The sequence below is a fragment of the Eulemur rufifrons genome, chromosome 5 (genome assembly GCF_041146395.1).
Source record: "Eulemur rufifrons isolate Redbay chromosome 5, OSU_ERuf_1, whole genome shotgun sequence".
Lineage (NCBI taxonomy): Eukaryota > Metazoa > Chordata > Mammalia > Primates > Lemuridae > Eulemur > Eulemur rufifrons.
Genome location: NC_090987.1, coordinates 25,617,728 through 25,639,792, shown reverse-complemented (window position 1 = coordinate 25,639,792; position 22,065 = coordinate 25,617,728). Strand labels below are relative to the sequence as shown.

The 22,065-nt window shown below is 34.5% G+C and overlaps 1 protein-coding gene across 1 annotated transcript in view; it reads left to right on the top strand.

The window, feature by feature from the left end:
- Positions 1-22,065, top strand: part of PIK3C3 (phosphatidylinositol 3-kinase catalytic subunit type 3) — a 109,287-nt gene that overhangs the window by 9,993 nt on the left and 77,229 nt on the right. Inside the window, exon 4 of the mRNA XM_069468040.1 lies at positions 5,169-5,298. Within this exon, the coding sequence (XP_069324141.1) occupies positions 5,169-5,298 (130 nt within the window). The remainder of the gene's footprint in view (positions 1-5,168; positions 5,299-22,065) is intronic.

Below are 22,065 nucleotides of genomic sequence, written 5' to 3'. Positions count from 1 at the left end.
ATTACATATCAGATAATATATTTATGTATTTAATAAATGTTATAATAAGCTCAATAAATATTAGCTCTCATTATTTCTGGACTATTCTGTCAGTTTTGAATACTATAATAAAATGTTTTAATATCAGGTAGTGATAAGCCTCATAATATTTCCAGGTTTGTTTCATCAAAATAATTTTATTTGCTCAATTTTTTAAAAAACTCATTGTTATTTGTTAGGAAATCTTACTGAATTCTATATGTTAATTACAGAGAGAATTGACACAAATTTTTCTCCAGGAATAGAGTGTGTCAGAAAGGCTTCTGAATTTATGAATAAAATCTAGATGTAATCCTATTTAGAATACTTGATTGCTAACTAATGTATAGATATTTTAATGTAGCTATTAAGGAGATATTTATTATTGAAATCCATACAGGAAAAGTAATTTAGACATAGTCTGAAACATTGTAACTTTCAGTTTTTAAATATACTTTTTGATGAATTAGCATGTTATATCAGAATGGACATATTGCTAAATCAGTATTGTTCTTTTTCCAGAGTGTTTGCTCCATATTTTTCTTTACTAGGGAGGGGTTTGCTTGCAACAGAGTTAACAAAAAAAAAAAGTACAACAGTTTATTACTCTTTAGTGGCTAAATGTGGAATGTTTAGTGGAAACAGCCAGACAGACCTCTTGGTTTTTCCTTTGGAGTTCTGCCCAGATGGTCTGGAATATCAGCTGACGGTTCCATCATAAAAACACCTTTGTCAGCACTCGTGGGTCTAACTTCAGGAAATTTTCTGACTGTAGGTGTGGGACAATTGAAATTTCCACAAGAAGTACAGTGTAAATGACCTGCCTAAATCCAAGTAAACTCTTTCTCAGACTGACGTTTGACAGTTAATTTTTAAGTACTGCATTAAATCAGTCGTAATCAACCTGTCTATAAGAATCATCTGGGAAGCTTACAAGAAAAGGGTCTGAGGTTCTCACTAATTCAGTAAGTCTGTGGTGGGGCCCAAGAATCAGCATTTTACATAAGCATCCTGAGTGATTCTGTGAGAGGTAGCCTATGGACCACATATTAAGAAACACTACATTACCCTTTGTCATAGTAGTCTATTTATGTGACCTAAGCATGCAGTTCTTTTCATGCATTCTTCTTCCTTTATTCCTTCCCTTGATACCCACTTTATTTGTAATTCTACGTAGATACCAGTAAAAGGAAAATTCTTTTACCTCTCCAAACCAAGTTGGAAATGTGCCTGGAAGACAAATCAGTAGTACTTGTTCTACTTTAAAAAGTAATTAAGCCCCAAGGATTTCCATAAAGGTAGAAGTAGCGATAAGTCGATGGTAACTTCAATGTACTTTCTGGCATTAACTGAAATAAGACTTTGAATCTTGGAAAATCATCTGTTTTCTCTTAACTCTAACTGGAAAATAGTTCATGCTAGTCCTGCATGCCCTGAACACATCAGATGTCAGCTATAAATGAAATGTGTTAGAAAGCGGCACTGATTCTGTGAAATTATCTCACTTAGAGCAGGGTTTCTCAAACTTGAGTGATTTGCTCCCAACTTTCAGAATTCCAGCCATATTTCTGTACTAAGTATACTCTTATTTTTATTTAACCAAGCTCATTTTTTTTTACTTACATTTATTTTAAAAGAAAAACTTGATATCCCTGCTGTACATGGAACACAAGTATTATTTAACATTGGTAGGTAATAGTAAAACTAAATACAATGAAAACAATTATGCTATTAAATTTTTGGAAATTGAAGCCAAAAAAAATCCCTAATGAAATACAAATTATATGAAATCTATTTGATTTGCAAAGTATGCATACAATACCTGCAAAAAAGGGTCATTCTTTAATTAGAATGGTTTTGTTTGCGCATAGTCAGATGTAAGGAAATACCCAGCTCACTGTGAATTTAAGGTGAAGATAAGGTTTTACGTCAACATTTTCTGAACCAGTACAACTCCTGTGTGGCTGTAGATTTTAATATAGGTCTGTGGATGCTTTGAACAGTAGGGAAGGAGTGCAAAAAAGCTAGATCACCAATTCCTATTCTCCCTAGACTGGCAATTGTACTGACCTGCACCGCAGAAGAAGGAACTCTAAGAAACCGTATGAAGTTAGAACAACACCTTTTTCTCTCTCTGTCCTTGAGTCTTGCCCTGAGGGTGAGCTGGGTTGCAGTGGAGAAAAGTCAGGCATTATCTAGTCAGCTATAGGACTCCTTGTTCTGCTTTGGATTGTGGAAGATGATCTTCAGGATGTTCCAGGTGCTGTAACAGAATGCAAACAGCCATTTATGCTGCTGGGTCAGGGCTGCATGGTGCTGTCATCCAGGGAAACAAAGCAATGGGAGTCTACTGGGTGGTCTCAACAGGAAGCTTGTGCAAATCTTCCACCTATCATCAAAAATCATGTCATGTGCCACCACTGTTCTGATAACTTAGAGAAACACTCCCTTAGAGCATAGTTTCCTCAAATATTATTTATACAATGAGATAACACCAATTACCCCTCACCTTTTTCCCCAAAGGGTTCTGGTATGCACTTAGTAGCTTTTAGAAGTGGTCCTCAAAGCACCTAATGTTGTAGTATTGGTGATCTTCTGCCTACCAGCTCTTGCTATTTTCTAGTATCTGTTGTGTGTACTTGAGCCAGTGTGAAGCAGAATTTCTTGGAGAGTAGTCTAATTAATAATTGAATGACTGATCTGCTAGGATAAGGGTAACCTAATTAATAATTGAATGATCTGTTAAGATAAGGCTAGAATAACTTATTGTCCTTAATTTGAAGGTTTAACTTGGGAGACTTCTAAGTAGTTAAAGAATGGATTGATCATCAGGTTGAATTGGCAAAGAACCATAGGCAAGTTGCAGATTTCTCTTGCGGTTGTTTTTCTGAACGTGAATTCTGGAGTCAAGGCACTTGCCGCTGTAGTGCCTTGCCTTGTACTGCCGCAAGCTGGAGCATCAACAACGGCAGCTGTTGATGGGGCCTCTGCTAGAGTCTGAAGGAGATCCTGCTGTGTTGTTTCTTCTGTCTTGCCTGTTTGGCTTAATTTCCCAAGTGGACACAATGCTCTGAGCATCTTCTGGCTTGCCACCTGGAGGCTGTGTAACTCTCTGCAGTGTTCCATTAGTGTCAAAAGAAAGTAATATGTTCACTTGATCATTTGAGTTACTTGGCATCACCCCTACGCTCCATGTCCCCTATCCTTAAATCTCTTCTCCAGATCCATCCCAAGGAACCTAAATCATTTAGTAAACTGACTTCTTGCCAAATGTGTTTATTTTTGATTCAGTTAAGTTCAGCTAGCCATAGTATTCACTTGGGGAAGGGAAGGTGCAAAGAAGGAAGGGAAGCCTTCTGCTATTTCGGAAGTTAACATTTAAGGATATTTATTTAAAGTGGTATTATCATCTCACTGTACCCAGTTCCTTAGAGTCTGCTCTAAGCAGGTCTGCTTGGTGTTGAATCTATATCTCAGTTGAAAGGGAAAGAAAATTAACTTTACAAAAAGCATGTGTATGTGTGTGTGGTTTTTTTTAATGCAACTTTTTGTTTTGATGTTTAACATGGCAAATAAATGTTGAGGATTTTGATTCTTCACAACCAGTTAGTGCATTTTGTATTGAGCCTGTAAGGTAAGCTTTTATAAATATGGTTACTGGAATCGCCTGTTTTATTGCCAACTTTAGAGACCTTATAACAGATATGGTCTCTAATCTTCTTGTGCTCATGAGCTTGTAGCTATTCTTTATAGTTCCCAATGTACATGTTTATGGCATTATTACTTATATACATTATATAATGTTCAGTGAAAATCATCTTTATTACCTCAGGAAAATCTGTGAAGACATTTTCCATTAGCCAAACATTATAAGAACAGTTTAAAAAGTTTATATAACCCTTTTATAGTTAGACAATTTTTTAAAGATTAAAAAAGTATTAGCATACCCAAACATGTATCTTATTTTTTTGAAATATAATTAAATACAAAAGTGTACAAAATACTTTAGACTTGCCTACTTACCTATGCACACTTCTAGTTTTTTCCTTTCCATAGCAGTTGATAACTTGCTCTTTCAGCTTTGGAGCAGATACTATTTGAGTAGACGTCATATTTGGAAGTCCTTGTTCAAAAACACTTAAAAAAGAAAACACATTAACAGAAGACCGTCTTTAACCCCCCATAAAAAACAAACTGAGAAACTTGACAGTGGCATAATTAAAACACATAGTTGTCTAAAACTCTTTGAGTTTGTTTAGTCTTTAGATCTTCTTGGTAGCTTTTTGAAGGAAGCATGACAGTTCAAAGGTCATATATTCTTTCACTCTGAAGCAGGATAACCAAGCTTAGAGTGAATTCTGACTATATGCTAAATTTCTGATTTGTAGCATGGGAAATTTTTTATATATGAACCCACTATTGTATGCACTTTTAGAAAATTCCTTTTATGGAAAAGAAGACAGAAGAAAAATCAACCTGTACAGCAAAAAAGCTATAAAAGCTAACATTTATTGAATACTTACAATATGGCAGTCACGTTTTAAGTACTTTTGACTTGTTCTGATTTATTTATTTAATTATTCCAGTAACCTTGTGAGATACAGGTACTCTTTATAATCTCATTTTATAAAAGAGGAAACTGAGGTACAGAGAGGTTGAATGACTTACCCAGTGTTATCTAGGTAACAGCACAGCTGGAATTCAAACCCAGGCAGTTTGACTTTACAATCGACTATGCTGAATTGTCACTTAAAGAAAATAGTTATATAATTATTTTAAATTTTGATTTCAGTCATTGTAAAGATGACATTCTTCCATTGGATGAGAATTTGATCTCTGTTATTTATAGGATCTCCACCAAAGTGGTGAAGAGTGTGTGCTCATTACTGATCCATCTCTCCTTTACTCTACCTGTAGAATTCTTTGCAGTAGTTCTGACTGCTTGGAGGAGGAAAGAATGGCATGTGAAAAACAGTGACATGGATTTTAGTTGCTTGGTTAATTGCTTTACATCCCACTGAGGGCTTAAAGCTTGGCAATAGAGACATGCATTTCCTTGTGTAGAATTCTCTTTATTTTTAGGAATCTAAAATTTCCTATAATGAACTGTATTAATTTACTTCTGCTCTGAACATTCTCTTTTTCTCTAGCATGTTTCGCCAAGGGATGCATGACTTGAAAGTCTGGCCTAATGTAGAAGCAGATGGATCAGAACCCACAAAAACTCCTGGCAGAACAAGCAGCACTCTCTCAGAAGATCAGATGAGCCGCCTTGCCAAGGTATAAAGGAGATGTTTGGAACAGGTGGAAAGCTCTGAATGATGTCTATTGTAGTATACCATGACATTATGAATTCTGTCAGATTTTTTTTTTTAAATTTAAATTTAACTTTTTCATAACAGTTTTATTGGATATAACTCATGCCATAAAATTCACCCTTGGAGAGCGTACAATCTAATGGTTTAGTAAATTCACAAAGTTGTGTAATATCAGCACTATATAATTTTAGAACATTTTCATCAGCCCTATTGAAACCATGTACCCATTAGCAGTCCTTTTCCATTTCCTCCTCCACCCAGTTCCTGGCAACTACTAATCTACTTTCTGTCTCTATGGATTTGCATATTCTGGACATTTCATATAAATGGAATCATACAGTATATGGCCTTCTATGTCTGAAAATCTGCCAGATTTGAAAATGTGAAGGACTTGCAGATATTTTCAAGATGATCACCTACTTTGACTGGTGACATAGCATTAAAGAGATTCTTAGGTTTGGAAGTGAAGATTCCTTCTACAATTAACTAGTCTAAATTTCTTTCACCCTCCTTTTTATAAGCAGACTGGGTTATTATTTTTTCTTTCACAACTATTTTAATCAAGTGTTTTCACTTAGAAGTACAAAAACTAAGCTCAATTCTATGGTTAAATTGTAGCACTGTCACTTTGTGCATCTCCTTCCACATAGCATTGAGTTAGATACTATTTAAAGATCCTTTTATAATTCTTACGTTAAGAGACTTTTCTTTTAATTCTTACCTGTTTTTTTCCTTTCCAATCTTATTAGTTTGAAGGATTCCTTTCATGTCTGGAGAAAGTTTTGATGCCAAGCATTTAACAGCTTGTTTCCTTTACCTACATATGGAAGAATTCCTAATTATAAAGAATAAGTGCTAACATTGTCTAGGCTTTGTGCTGCAACATAAAAGTTTTGTCAAGTTCATTCTTTCTTTTTATATTACTCCTTTAAGGAAAAATGGTGTCTTAGGTAGCTAATAAGCATATTAACCAATATATTAATAAATAAAATTTAATATTCAGTTCATCTACTCATTCTGGGATTTTGTTTTCATTCTTACATAGGATGTAGGAAAGTTCTCGAGCTTTTCATATGTCTGCCTTCTCTTTAAGAGTTTATCTTGGCCGGGCGCGGTGGCTCACGCCTGTAATCCTAGCACTCTGGGAGGCCGAGGTGGGCGGATCCTTTGAGCTCAAGAGTTCGAGACCAGCCTGAGCAAGAGCGAGACCCCATCTCTACTAAAAATAGAAAGAAATTATATGGACAGCTAAAAATATATATAGAAAAAATTAGCCGGGCATGGTGGCACATGCCTGTAGTCCCAGCTACTCGGGAGGCTGAGACAGGAGGATCCCTTGAGCTCAGGAGTTTGAGGTTGCTGTGAGCTAGGCAGACGCCACGGCACTCACTCTAGCCTGGGCAACAGAGTGAGACTCTGTCTCAAAAAAAAAAAAAAAAAAAAAAAAAAGAGTTTATCTTTTTAAACTACTCTCTGTGACTTTTATACACCTTGAATAGTTAATAGAAATTTTATTAGAATCAGCTCATTTATAGCCTGTGAGTCCCTATAATATGAAAAAGGTTAAATGTCAACTGCAAGAGGAGTGTAGCATATATTGAAGAAGCAAAAGCTTTTACATTGCCTTTTAAGAGCAGCATATTGTAGATGAAATTCTAAATTTGAGGGGGAATGGACAGAACCAAGAGATATAAAGCTGTATGGTTGCATAATTTATCTACTTTGTTTCTCTATTAATTAGGCTTCTGTTCACGTTTCTAATTTTTTACCCTAATTATTTTTGATGGAAGGTTTAAAAATAATTTTATAATAGCTATGATATTTTTCAGATATCAGTTCATGTAATATAATTATTGGAATTTGTTCGAGTTGGACTTCTGGCTTTTTAATGTAGCACAATCTTATGGTATATATTTCTCATTTTAATCTTTTGAATTTTATAGTAGAAAAAAAGACATGACTTGATAATGATCAACTTTTTTTATGATTGAAACAGTAACTTCTTAAGAGTTGTATGGGTTCATATTTATTCATTTAAAAATCCATGTACATTAGCAACTCTAGAAATGATGACTAAGCAAATGCAGAACTAAATGAGGTGTTGGAAAGAAGCCTTCTTAATGTTTTTGTTAATTGGTAACAATCATCATCAACAGTCTAAATTCCTTATAAAAGCGTATGGCAAGTGGGTCCTACTTTTTTAAGAGATAGTTATTAAAATTTATGTGCTGTCTGCATTGCTCAGAATGGTTAGCAGTTTTCAGATGTCTTATAAATCTTTAAAATGGGGATAAAAATTAATTAGAATAAGCATCTACAGTCCTTCTGAGAGTAATTAGAGCCGAGCTCTTTTACACATTCTTTTACCCCTAACAGAATTGTACTTTTAACTTTTTAATGTAGTATATACTTCAGAGCTTGCTATGCTGTGACAGCTTGTGTTAGTGTTAACTTATGTTCACCAAAGATTGAATAGAAACCGGGAATGACTTTTTTTAAGGGGAAAAAATTGCATCCTGTTCATAGCATTGTTAAAGAATTGCTCCTCTTTGAAGGAAGCTCTTTCTATTTCTTGGCACTTTGGGCTAATGCTATATTCCATTCTCGATACAGCATTTGGTTGTGCTGTTTGAGGTTTCAATACTGTTATATCCCTGCTGCTATTGAAGAAATATGTGTTTTAAAAATGATGTCCTGGGTTTGACAAAATTGGAATCTTGGGCACTTGGAAGCACCTTACAGTGGGAAGAGCACTGTACCGTTATTCAGAGTTTTGACCATCCTTCTAACTTGGGGAAATTAATTTTGAGCCTGTAAATTCAGAAGTTTAGAATGGATGATTTCTAAGTTCTCATGCAGCTCTTCATATTCTGATTCTAAAAGTACTGACATAGCAAGTAATTGAGATTATTTATCTACCTGGATTTCATAGTTATCACCTTAGTAGAGAATAAAGTTGTGGTTATCAATTTGCAGTTGTGAATGTGTTGTGTTCAAGTCATTTCATTTTTTCTGCAATGTGTATGCCTAGAGTAAAGCATTAGACAGGGCTTGCCTGATGTGAATAATGGGGCTGTGTGCTTAGATTTTGTTGTTGTTTGACTAGTACTTGTTTCTTAAGTGTTTAAGACAAACTTTCTGAAAAACAACTTTTTCCTTACCGAAAGCATGATCCATCTGCCTTGCCTTATACCAGAGAAAATATACTTTGATACTTGTTATGGGTCTTAACTTGTTAATTTACCAGAGAGAGTATACTTTGATACTTACATTCTTAATTTAAAATTATACTTAAATTACTTTACAATTTTAAGAACAAGATAGTGCCTGCACTCGACTAGTGTGTGCCTGCTCACTCACACGCTCACACTCTCTCTTTCTCTCTCATTTTTCTGGTTACACATTATAAAAAGTTCAGTTAGATTGTCACCCTCACAAAACATTTTGAGATTGTCTTATGTGTAAAAAACTTCTAAAAACTGGGACAGGATTTGTATGCTCCCTATTTCCATTTTCATACAAAAGGTATAGAGATTGTAGATGTAATGCCTATATTTCTCACAGTACCATTTTAAGAAAAGAAATCAGTATTCGAATAGGTGAGGTTTTAAGTAGTTAGAACTGAGTGGTTTATTTCTTGTTGCACTTTGTTTGATTTTTTAAGCCAATGGATTTATTATGATTGTTTCTAATTGTTGAGAAGACAGTTGGCTTAAGAGTAAAAAGTTGTACATAAATTTTAATATAATAGCAAAGCATGGTTACAATGCATCGTACCCATAAGCCTAAATAAGTAGCGTAGTGACAGTTTGTAAGCTGCAATGTAAGACAGTTGATTCGGTTACAGAACTGCTTCAGTCTTGGTTGCCTAGGGATACTGAGACAAGAGGACTGTGAAATGAAGATTACTCTTTGAACTGTGAAAAGATGGTGTTAGATAATTATTAAGCAAAAAACCTCAGCTCCAAGCTGGACTTAATACTCTTATTCTGATTTATGGCTCAACTATGAAAGTTGAATTCTAACTACAACATGAATAACCGAAGTTTAAAAGCCTGCTATGTTTGACAATTTTTGAAAGCCAAATCCTTTCAGAATGAACTTTAGTAGAATTAACCTATTTAATGATTTTATATCATTTTGTGAACATGCCTAGTTTTCCTTTGAGGCAAAATGAGTATGAGAAAAGGAAACAACTGTTTTTCTCAGTTCGGGTCTTATTTTTTATAACTTGGATTTCTTAGACTTCTAATAGGGAGAAATGGAATGCATTAAAGCATACTATTTCCTACCCCACATCTTCCTTATTTTCTCATCTTTCCCATCTCTAAATTTCTCTAGTTAATAAAGTTTATTTCCATTTGAATTGATTTGTGAAAATAATAAGAGACTAAACTTCTGGGGCATTTATTAAACTTTCATTGTCCATGACCCAGCCTTTTAATGGTTGTGGGCCTTCCTTGAGCAAATTTACTCATTGTTCCCATCTGCTCTGTCTTTCAGCTTGTCATATAATAGGAGTTTTATGACTAGAATACATATCCACCTGGGGTTTTGGATGTGACTACCAAGCTTTAGTGTTTGATTTATATTTGAATCCATGTCTTTAGACATGAAAGGTTAGTGCAAAAGCATGCTTCTCCACTGTCTCCGTTTCATTTTAGCAGCTCTGCTTGATGCCTTTGGAATGTGCTTTAGTTTCTGTCAATTTGATTAAGAGGAGGCAAAGAGAAAGTAATGACTATATGAAAAATGCTTTGTGGTCTGCGTGACACAGATAGGTTTGGGAATGTTGAGTAGAGTGTACAGGTGAGCACTGCCGCAGTGAAGAAGTGGTAGTGTGGTGGTGTTTCAGGCTGAACCTCAGCGTGCCTGTGTGGGTTCATTGTGGGTCCAACGTCCAGACCTCAGGTTTATTGCAATAGGAATTAGATTTTTTAGTTTGTCTTGGAATAGTTTCTTGAGATTAGGTTCATGCCAACCACTTCAAAGAGTTATTTATAATCTAGAGCTGCAATGGTTAATATGATAGCTAAAAATTACATTTAAATTTAGGTTAATTAGACTGGGTACAGTGGCTCACACCTGTAAATCTGGCACTTTGGGAGGCCAAGGTAGGACGATATCTTGAGACCAGGAGTTCAAGCCCAGCCTGAGCAAGAGCGAGACCCATCTCTACAAAAAAAAGAAAAAGAAAAATTAGCTGGGCATGATGGTGCACACCTGTAGTCCCAGCTACTTGGGAAGTTGAGCCAGGAACATCACTTGAGCCTGTGAGTTGGAGGTTGCAGTGAGCTATATTCATGCTGCTGCACTGAAGCCTGGGCAACAGAGTGAGACCCTGTCTCAAAAAATAAACAAATAAAAACAAATAAATTTAGGTCAATTAAAATTAAATAAAATTAAAAATTGAGTTACTCTTTCGCCATAACCACATTTTAAGTGCTCAAAATCCCCGTGTAGCTAGAGGCTATCTATTGGACAGTGCAGATATGGAATATTTTTGTTATTGCCAAAAGTTCTCCTGGACAGTACTGATCAGAGTGCCAGTTTACTCACTTGTAATGGGTGAGTACATCTTTCTGGTAAGCATATTACTTGTGTCTGCTATGCAGGGCACCATTTTTCAAGGTACCTTAGAAATTAAATTAGTCTTCATGAGATTGTTGATTTCTTAGTGAGCCATGAAGCAGTTAGAAAGTTTTATGAGGTATTTCTCTCAGTTTGGAGAAATCTAAAAAGGACTTTCTCTCTTTATAGCTTCAGTATTACTTGAATGTGCTGGTTACACTACATCTTTTGAATAAGCATTGAGAAATTATCATGATCACAAAATAATTCTTTAAAATTGAGATTAAGATATTTTCTAACATGACATATTTAATTTTCTGAAGTGGGATTGAAGTTTATTTTAAATTATTTTATAGCACTCTTTGACCCACTGAAATCAAGAAAATATTTTGCGTTGGTACATTGCATAAAATGGGTACTTGTCTCGAGGCATTGCTTAGTGGACCTTCCTGAGATTTTAGTTTTATGTATGTGGACAAGTCCTCTTTATCCCCACCAAAATCACTTGGCAGGTCAAAGTCATGCTTTAAATGTTGGAGACCAAAAAAATATATTACTAAGTGTCTGATGTCGTTATTAGTGCCATTATGACTAATAATTATTTTTATAATCACCTTGTATATATAAAGTGCTTTAATATCAACGAAACTTTTAGCATAGATTGCAAACTAAAATGGAAAAGGGATTAAGATCATGACTTTGGAGACATTTTTCGTTCAAGTTCCAGTTGTGTTTCTTGTTTGGCTATGATCTTGAACTAGCTGAAATCCTTATATGTAAAATAGAAATAGTAGTTATTTCTACTTTTGGGGATTATTATAAAGACTAAATGTAAGCGATTAAATATTTAGCATACTGCCCAGCAAGCAAATACTGAGCACTAATAAATGTTAGCTGCTGTTATTACTTTATTTTATTTTTATTTGGTTCTGACAAGTGTAGGATCAGGACTTGTAACCTACATTGTTTCTAAACTCATGAAAAGATGGAAATTTAGAGAAGTTAAGTGATTTATTTATGGTTACAGGTTTGGTAAATTGCAGAACCAGGATCTTGTGTAAATCTCTTAACAAAGATAAGTGTCAGTGACACATGCTTAAGATTTAAGGATTGAGAAGAACTTGTTTGCATGAAGAATATATTGTTCTTATTCAGAAGATTAAAACTGTGAAGCTAGGAGAAGAGGGAGCTAGAATACGAAATAATGTATTCACTGCAGGTCCCCAGATACGGTATCAAAGGTGATATCTAATAACTCAGTAAATGGTGACCTGTCTGTGGTAAGCCCCCATTACATATGTGTGCTGTGAATGAGCTGGAGTTATGAATGATACTTATGGTTTCACTTGTTACCAATACGTTCATTAAAACCAATAAAAAACAGTCAATCTTAACATTTCTTTTCACCATAGTCAGTATAACCTCAAAGGACAAAGACCTAGGAGGAAAGGAAACATGATTGTGAAAAAGGTGTATATTGTTCAAAGAAACTATTAATAGGATAGGACCTGCAGGATACAAGCAATGTAAGAACCCCATGGTAAGTATATAAAAGACAAAACTAACTGATGCTATAAAATTGTGGAAACATTCTAGAGCTGTGGAGAGGAAGTAGCTGATATTTTATTCGTGTAATCATGAAAAATGGTGCAGCTAGAAAGTTAGTAGTGATTGTAATGAAGTTTCATTTATTCAGCTCAAACTTTTGTCAGAATACTGCCTTGATCACAGGATCATTTTTCAGAGACTGAGGGAAAAAGGACACTGCTTTTCTAGGCTAATTATAACAACTATGAAAGAACTGTTTGGTGAAAGGAAGTAATAGGAACTTTGGAAAAAACTGAAGATGTCACATTATACTTTGGGATTGCAATTATAGTCAAGGAGAGGAATAACAGTCCAAGTTAGAAATAAGTCAGTACGTACAAAGTTTGGAGAAAGGAAAGACATTCCATTGATTTGAGACTCTAAAGGGTAAGATAGACCCCCCAAAACCCAGTGATTCTCAAGGGGGTGATTTGGCCTGGACATGAGAAGGCTGTGGGTAGAATTGTCTAAAACTTGGAAGGAAAAATCCTTAAGGCTAAAAAAAAATTTTTTTTATATTTTTCCTTTTGTTTTGAATGGACTAAAAGCACATTGAAGAAGTAGGTCTATGGTAAACAACCCATTTGATTTTGAGTTTTGTCTTCTTTATCAGAGTGCTGTTCAGCCTAGGGGAGTTAGCCAAATAATTTAGTTAAGTGGTAACAAGCCCGAGATTGGTGAGAAGAGGTAGTAAAAAGGCATTCATTGTAGATTTATTCAGTTTCCCTAGTCCTGGCAAACTAAATGCCGGTGTTTTAAAATTATATATGTATGTATTTAAATTTTTATTTTTATTATAGAACAATTCAAACAGAAAAGTACACAGAAGTATGTAATACTCATCCATATTCACTATCAGGATTGAACATATGTTAACATTTTATCTTGTTTCACATCTTTCTAAAAAAGATAAAAAATATCACATAAAGATTGCCCTCATTCTTTCATTTTGTAATTTGCTTTTTTATTTTTTTAAACTTAATGCTGTTTTTTGATACTTTGTTGATCTAATATGGCTCACGTGCTTGCATTTAAACTGCTGCATGTTATTCGATTGTATGAGTAAATCCCAACAACTTCAAGTTTTTGGTGTTTTTAACCAATACGATGTTTGATAGAAACTGTAGTTTCTGGAACAGTGTTTAATAGAAATAGTAGTAGAGGCATCCTTTTTTTATTCCTTACTTTAATGAGAATGCTTTTTACATTTAACTATTTGGTAAGATGTTACCTATTCTTAGTATATTTCTTTCATCAGGTTAATAAAGTCTTATTTTACCAAAACTTTACATGATGAATGAATGATGAAACTTGCCAAAAACATTTTGGGGTTCTTTTGATCATGATTTTTCTCCTTTAATTTAACATGTAGATAAGAGTTCCCACAGTGGCACACACCTTTAGGCCCAGCTACTCTAGAGGTTGAGGCAGGAGGATTGCTTGAGTCCAGGAGTTCAAGTCCAGCCAGGGCAACACAGTGAGATCCTGTCTCTTAAAAAAAGTTAACATTGCAGGCCTAAGGCTGCTATCTTTAGAAAGGCCTGCTTGCAAATGTGGCCCTTGATTGGTTTCTGAGAACTGGGTTTCTGAAACAAGTCCTAACTGATACACGTTTTACTGTGCCTAGACTGTACCGTGTGATCTATGGTGAACACCTGCTTTCTTTCTGGGAGTCTAGAATTTTGGTAGTTGTGAGGCAGAGAATGCCTGTGTGACCAGCCCCCAGTAAAATCCCTAAGCTCTGAGTCTCCACTGGGCTTTCCAGGGCCACATTTTTCCTGTTAGAGAAATAGGGTGTATCTCTTCCCTGGTGAGGAGGAGTGAGCATAGAAAGCTTGTGTATAGATTTCTCCAGTCTCTACTTATGTCTTTTTCCTTTACTGACCCATCCAAATGTATATCCTTACTGTATCACTGTCATAAATCTTAGCTGTTGATTACAACTGCCTCTGAGTCCTACGAGTCCATCTGGTGAATCACTGAACCTGTGTGTGATCTTGGGGGGTCTCTGTAACAATAATTTGGTGGATTTACATTAATATTCTGTGTTCTTGGAGTAAGTCCTGTTTGGTAATTGTTTTATTTTTAATTGCTTAATATAATTTGCCAATTTCTCCTGAAATTTTGCATCTATATTTATAAGTCAAAATTGCCTATAATTTCCCTTGTTTTCATTGTCCTTCTCTAGTTTTGGTATCACGGTCATATTGGCTTCAGCAGGTTTTGTAGAATCAACTTATAAAACCACATGACTTTCAAAAGGGAAAATTCTTCTCTATTCAATATTAAGGCTTAGTGTATGGCTATGGTCATAATAACGACTTGTTCTTTTCTTCATGTTTTGATTCCTTGACTTATGTTTTATGTCTTTATTGTTTTATTTTGAGATACTTATTTCTAATTTTCTATATCTCATTTTCTGGTGGATATATTCTGTTGGTATGATGACCGACTAGCTTTTGTTGGATTATGATTTAAGATTATAAATTTATCTTTTGAAAGGTTTACCTTTCTAGATTTTTATACCTATTTTTCTGTTATTTTGCATCTTTAGCTGTTTGTTGTGGGAGGATTTTCAGTTTTTCTTAGTTTTCTGTGTTATTGAAACTGGAATCAAACCCAATGTTATTTGCTTATCTGCAGTTGATGTTAGAGGAACCTGGAGAATGGGAAGAGGTATATTGAAAGACTAAGATCAGCAAATGTTTGGGTTTTAGAATTGTGTTTTACGAGGTGATTTTTGTTATAAGTTTTACATCATTTCTTGTTACAAATCCTAGAATAGGTTATCAAATTGATGATTTATGTGGATTTTTAAATCTATACCCATGTAATGTTATTTTGTAGTTAGATTTTAGAGAAATGGGAAATATGAAAGTATGCAGGGAGGTGTTTTAAAAAATGAAGGAATTACCTTCTATTTTATACTTTTAAGATTGATAGAACTATCAAAACTATTGGAAGATTTAAATAGTAATGAGATACATTGTAGCTGGGGAGAAAGACTGCTAGTCAAGACCCTTGAGTTACAGATCTCAAAGTCAATTATTGCATAAGCAGTTATTTCTGTATTTTTGGATATATTTCATTGTTAAAATGTGGTCAGTTGAACTTCATTATATCTGCTAATTATAGGAATAATAACAATGCCATCGTTGTTGTTATATTTTTAGCTATTCTGAAAAGGAAATTAACCTCAGGGACTATTTTGTTTATAGGTTATAGCAAGTTAAGTATACTTTCCTTGGATTCTGAATACATTTCTGCCTTGAAGAAGTTGTATGAAATAATGTTTATGAATAAACTGGCATTCTGGATAAATTAATAGAATAAATTATTTAGAAGGGCCTATTGATAATCTTTTCCCCTTCTAATAATTATGTAATTTAATGTTTTCCCAGGATAACACTAAGTTTCTAAAGTTACTTTCTATTGATTCTGTATGTTAGAGCTTTTCTTGGGAAGTTGATATTCTTTGTAAGAAATATCTATACTTAGTTAAGTCTTCACTTAGGCACCTCACGTAAAGATTACCAACGTTTGTTACCTACAAATGAAAACACAGAATCCTGGCTATAAAATTTGGGTTGGGTGGAAGAGTCTCATATTTTATTTTTTTAAACGTTTTGTAAATGACAATAATAGACAACAAAATTATGATAACTGCTGAAATTATTCAAGGCTATCAAACTTATTCAGTGGCACCACCAACATCACCAAATATACCTCTTAGTTATGGGTTTTTGTATAAATTTGTAGTGTAGCTTATATAAATTGTTTATTTGATTTGATTCTGTGTTGCCATTCTTTTGTGTTATAACAGAAGGGTTTGGGAATACCTTGTAAATTTATTCCTAATGCTACATGGTACCATCCTTTTTATTAGTTACTTGGTTTGCTTACTGTTATCTAAGACTGTCAAAACTTTTAGATTTGTCTTGGAACCAATGGTAGCAAGTAGACTAAATTAGTTTTTGCCAGTGTAATATTAAGCCCTAAAAGAGTATTGATTTATGTTCTGTAAATCTATTGTCTGTCTTTACAGCTATAGTTTCTGCCAGAAAAATAGAAAGTAGCGTGCTTTTAAGACAAGATTTATCTCTGAGAAGTTTAACTAAATGAAACTTTTATGAGGCAAATACTACTCTTCCTGAATAATAAGATTTACATGTAAAGTTTGAAAGTAAAATTGAAGATTTGTGGCCAAGACTTCATTAATCAGGAAGATAGAAGAAACTCTGATGCTTGCTAAGAATTAAATACACAGGCATGTACATGCTGTTTAACACACATGCACATACTCCTAATTCCTTTTTAAATCTCAGTAGTTCAAATGAATTCTTATATACAACTGCATTTTGCCATAAGTTATAAATTACTGTATTTGATTTAAAATTCATATTGCCTTATGTTTTTTGAAGAATTACACTTTTTAATAATAGAAATTTATGAAAGAGCCATAGTGCATCATGCAGCTATATTAGCAGACCAATAATGATACTTTGTTCAAGAACTTATTCATTTAGCTCAGTTCTATTCTAGGCTCAGGGAGGCATGTGAGTTGAAAGAGAAAATTATGGCCCTTAACTTGAGGGAGTTCAGAGGAACAAGATATGAAGTAGTTGAAGAAATGCAATCTGTATGAGCATGCTGGAAAAAATATTCCTATATATGGTAGTACTAGACATTTTTATTGACCAGTATGGCTACAGATAGATGTTTCAAGAGAGAAATTTTAAACATTAACGTAGGTTCTATGAATTTGAAAATTTTGTCTCTCAAGTGACAGAGCAGATTTGTTTTATTTGTTTATTTTTAAGTGGCAGAGAAAAGTAGAAAAAAAATACAGCTTTGTCAATTTTTTTTCTTAGATTCCCTAGGAAAGCATATATGTGTCTGGCTTAAGCATCCTATCTATTATCTATTGTATAGCTTTTTTTTTTTTTTGCAAAGGCCCTTTGTCTTGCAACTCTCTCAAAGTTTCTTAAATAAGATTTGATACATAAAGCCTATAAATTTCCACTTATAAGACTTTTTATGAAGCACGTGTTGAAAAATAGTAACATCACCTAATTTATATGTGTCTTTAGTTTTAGTTGGATCTAGTTGAAAGGCCCTTGGAAGAAAGAGAGAGAACAATCATGTTTTAATGCTTTGTTCTCATTTAAGATGGTAAAGTTAGTTAAATTGATCAGACAGACTTTATTCTTTGAGTTTTTATGATGAAGTAAAATCACTTTATTTAGCATCGTCTTTATGAATACTAATCTTTAATGGTTTTATCAACAGATTTCTCGACAACTGTTTTTAAAATAACTTTAGCTTTTAAATAACTTTTGTTTTTTTCTTATTACAAAGATAATATACATCTTCTACAGTGGTAGAATATTGTTAAAGCATGAAGACGATTATGAAAATCACTCCTAATCCACACCCGAAGATAACTATCATTGATATTTTTATAAGCATATATATTATGTATGAATGTGTGTGCATTTATTTTTAAATTGGGATCATAATGTGTGTGTATGTTTAATTGAATCCTGCTTTTACACTTAATAGTATCTCAGAGTTGTTCCAGATCATTTAAGATATACGTCTATAACCTCATTTGTAAAGGCTGGAGAGGTTTGCATAGTGTGGATATACCATAATTCATTTCAGCAGTCTTTTGTGTTTGGATATTAAAAATGCTTGGAAACCTTTGCTGTTATAAAGCCACTGTCTACTTTAAATTTCCTATTGGTTTGAAATGAAAAGTGAGTATCTGATGGCCTAAAATCAGGATCAAAGTTTAGGGAATATCTTCAAATTCTTTCATTTCCTCAGTTAATATTCTGACTTATGTGCTTATTTTGTTTTCATAACTAGGTATTATCTTCCTTGAACAATCATACCATCTGTTAGTAAACAAAACTAACCTACTTTTCATAGCATCCGTGAACTTGAACCATGTATCTGGCATTGTTTAATATTAATAAATGTATATTGATTGATGTCTGAGGGAGGGAGGGGTGCGAGAGGTAAAAACTTACAATGTACACTATTCTGGTGAAGGACACACTAAAAGCCCTTACTTTAGCATTGTACAATTCATCCATGTAACAAGAACAGTTGTACCCCTTCATATTTTGAAATAAAAATTAATTTAAAAAAAGATGACGTAGGTATATGAATATGAAAGAAGCTGACCAAGGCAAAATTTGTAAAGCAGAAATCATTTCTTTCCAGTTTTCTTTTGAGTCAATGTGTGTCTGTATGTCTTTTTGTCTCTTTCTACCCATTTACCTCCTACAGATTTTTAGACTTGAAACAGATAAACATTGTTTTTCAGTCTTCCTTACTCTTTCCGGTATAAAAATCTAGATCATGATGAACCTTAAGAAAGCTGATTCCCAGTGTAGTATCTTATGCATATATAGATCTTCTCACTCGCCACTCTGAACAAAACTTGATTTATTTAATAAATAGTTATCGAGGTCTATGATTCTGGTCTCTCTAATACTTGAGCACATTAAGTTTACTGATGTGCTGACAAACAGGTGATTTCCTCTCCCTGGAAAGTTTCATCCTGTTTGTTTGGCTAATTCCTTATCTTTCAATCTGCCTAAATGTTACCTGTCTGAGATACCGTCTCACCCCGACTCCCATTATTACTTTCATGTCACTGTTTCAATTTATAGTTAGACTTTTAAGTGCTTACCGTACGAGTGACTCACCCCTCTCCACTCTGAAGGCAGAGAACTTGCTTATGTTGTTTAACATTCTGTGGTTATCGCAAGGGCAGAGGACGTAATGGTAGTTTGTTACTTACACTAGCAATCAAGTAACATATATTTGTGTTCACAGTATATAAATACTAGGGAAAATTAACCAAGGGCAGGAATCATTTTTTTCCCTCCAGTTTTCTTCTGAGTATTTTCATTGTTTTCCATCCTGTCACCCATCCACATAGAAAATCTATCAGTAATTATAAATAGTCATTGAATGAATAAGTGCTAGGTTGTGTCAACCATTCAGAGTGCTAGCACTCACGAAGTTTATAGTGTAGTGAGATAAGAATAAGGAGCAATGAACTATGAGTTGTGGTGATCGTGGACATCCATCTGTTTCTGAGATCATGCACTGCTTTGACATTCGTTTTCCCTGTTGTTCTTAGTCTGTGTGGAGTGCTGTAAGTTGGCCTACTTTTAGCTCTGTTCTTGGTACTTTTATTAAACAACTCCAAATCTGAGACATCTTCCTCAAGCACATACTTTTGTTATTCTATTAAATCTGATAATGCATAGTTAGTACTCCAAGAAATTTACTGGGCATGTTGTTATTTGGTTCTTGGAGACCTTCTTATTTAAATAGCTCTTAAAACCCCTTGCTGTTTAATTATTGGAGAAGTTAAGTTAGGGCTTAGTTATTTTTGTGACAGTGGGTTTTTCTTCCCAAACTCTGTATGACTTCTTGTGAATTCTGTAGAAACCTATTTTCCCTAAAAAGTGAAAATGTCACTTTTTAACCGATTTCTTGACCTATCTCCTTCCTAGAATGAGCATCCTAGTGAGGATTATTTCTTCATAAGCAATGGAAACAGATTGAACTACTTTTACCCTGCTGCTTAACAGAATGCAGATTTTCTCTTTGGAAAGATGTAGGTCACTGACATTTCAGGCCCAGAATGAAATATAAAGTGTTATGCCAGTAATGAAATAGTAGCTCAGTACTCTCATCTATGCTTTAAAGTTCATTTTTGGTCTGTAGTGTCTATAGAAGTTCCTGGATTGGGGATAACTAGGAGCTGCTTTGTATTGGTGAAAACCACCCAAGGCTGTCTACATTGTTATCACCACCTACAAGAGGTACAGTGACATAGATTGAGGGCTAATTAGAATCTCTGCTTACAACTTGTATAGTGCTTTATAGTTTCATAAAATTTTATAAAATTTCTAATAATATTTTGAATCCAATTACTACTTGTTTCATCTGCATTGAGCCCTAAAAGTAAAAGGCCTTATGATTTGAAGAATTGAAAAGAGACTGTAGTGTACTGAGTTAGTTGGAGAGTTAGATTATTTTCAAGAGGAAGACAGAGGCTAATCATTTAGCAATTGTCATAGCTAATTCTAGACTGTCCCTGTTGCCTAAAGTCCAGCCAGGGGCTGACTTGGCCCTCTCCAAAATCTACCCCCCTCCTCCTTTGTAATCAAACAATCAATTGTGTTATGTGCATGGACTCTGATAAATATCTAATAAGTGCTGTGCTCTAGCTGGTCTCTAAGGGTGGCCCTCAATGAACCATGCCTCCTGATAGTCACACTCTTCTACATTAGATCTATACTATACTGTGACTCACTTTAACTGACACAGTGCAGCAAAAGTGATGCTGTGTCTGTTCCAGGCAATAGAGCATGACAGCTTTTGTTTCTGCACTTTTTGGGAACATTGAACTACTGTGTAAGAAATTCAGCTATTCTGTTGAAGTTACCATATTGAAAAACCACTTGGAGAGGGAGCAGCACTGAGAATACATGGGTGAAAAGAGAGGGCCCACCACCCTGTTATCCCAGCCAAGCCCACCCTTTTCCACTCGGTGTTAGACATGTGAGTAAAGCCATCTTGGATATTTCAGCTTAAGCCGCCAAATGACTGAGTCACAGTCTCTTGAGGAGTTATAAGTGAGACCAATAGAAAAAATTATTCAAATGTCCCTTAAGAAGATGACTTCTCCAAATATCATGAGAAATAACAAAATGAATATTTTAAGACACTAAGTTTTCAGGTGGTTTGTCATGTAGTGTTAGGTAAATAGGACAATGGCTAGAAGACATTTTGAGTGGTAACTGTTCAGTTTTTCAGAAATTATAAGATTAACTAAAACAGAGAAATATCCAGAATTTCTGCTCTCAGTCTCAAAGTCTGGTGCAGGAGACAAACATGTAAATAGTTGTCACAACATAAATGAAGCAGTTGTTTCATTTTGCACTCAACAGTATCTTTCCCTATCAAGGTATATAGATTTTTCTGTCTTTTTGACTATAGTATTTCATAGTGTGTGTGTGCCATGGTTTACTTAGCAGTTTCCACTATTGATGGACATTTGCCTTCTTGTATGTCTGATTTTTCTGTATTGCAAATAATGGTGCACAAATGTGAATGTGTTTTGAGGATAATTTAAACTTGTCCTCCATAGTGGCTTTACCAATTTTAGTATTGCAATGCTGACCATACATTCTTTGGTAGCTCTTCGTAAGATTGAGAAAGGTCATATTTGATATTGAAATAGGAAAGCTAAGCATACGCTATGTAGGAAGTAACACATATTAGCAGCAAACATAAATTCTGGAGCCCATGAAAATGACTTTAGAACATTTCTGATTTGTCTGGATAATTTAGTGAAGGAGGATAAAAGGCCTCATCACATTCTGTTCTGTGAGAGAGGTAATAATTGGTGTCAGTGTTTGGCGTCCTTGTAGGAATGTTGTCATGACGTGGACAATGAAGAGGAAGACAACTGACACAGATAAGCTAGTATGTAATGCTTTAATGCCCAGTTTTGCTTTATGCTATGAATTTGTTTAGA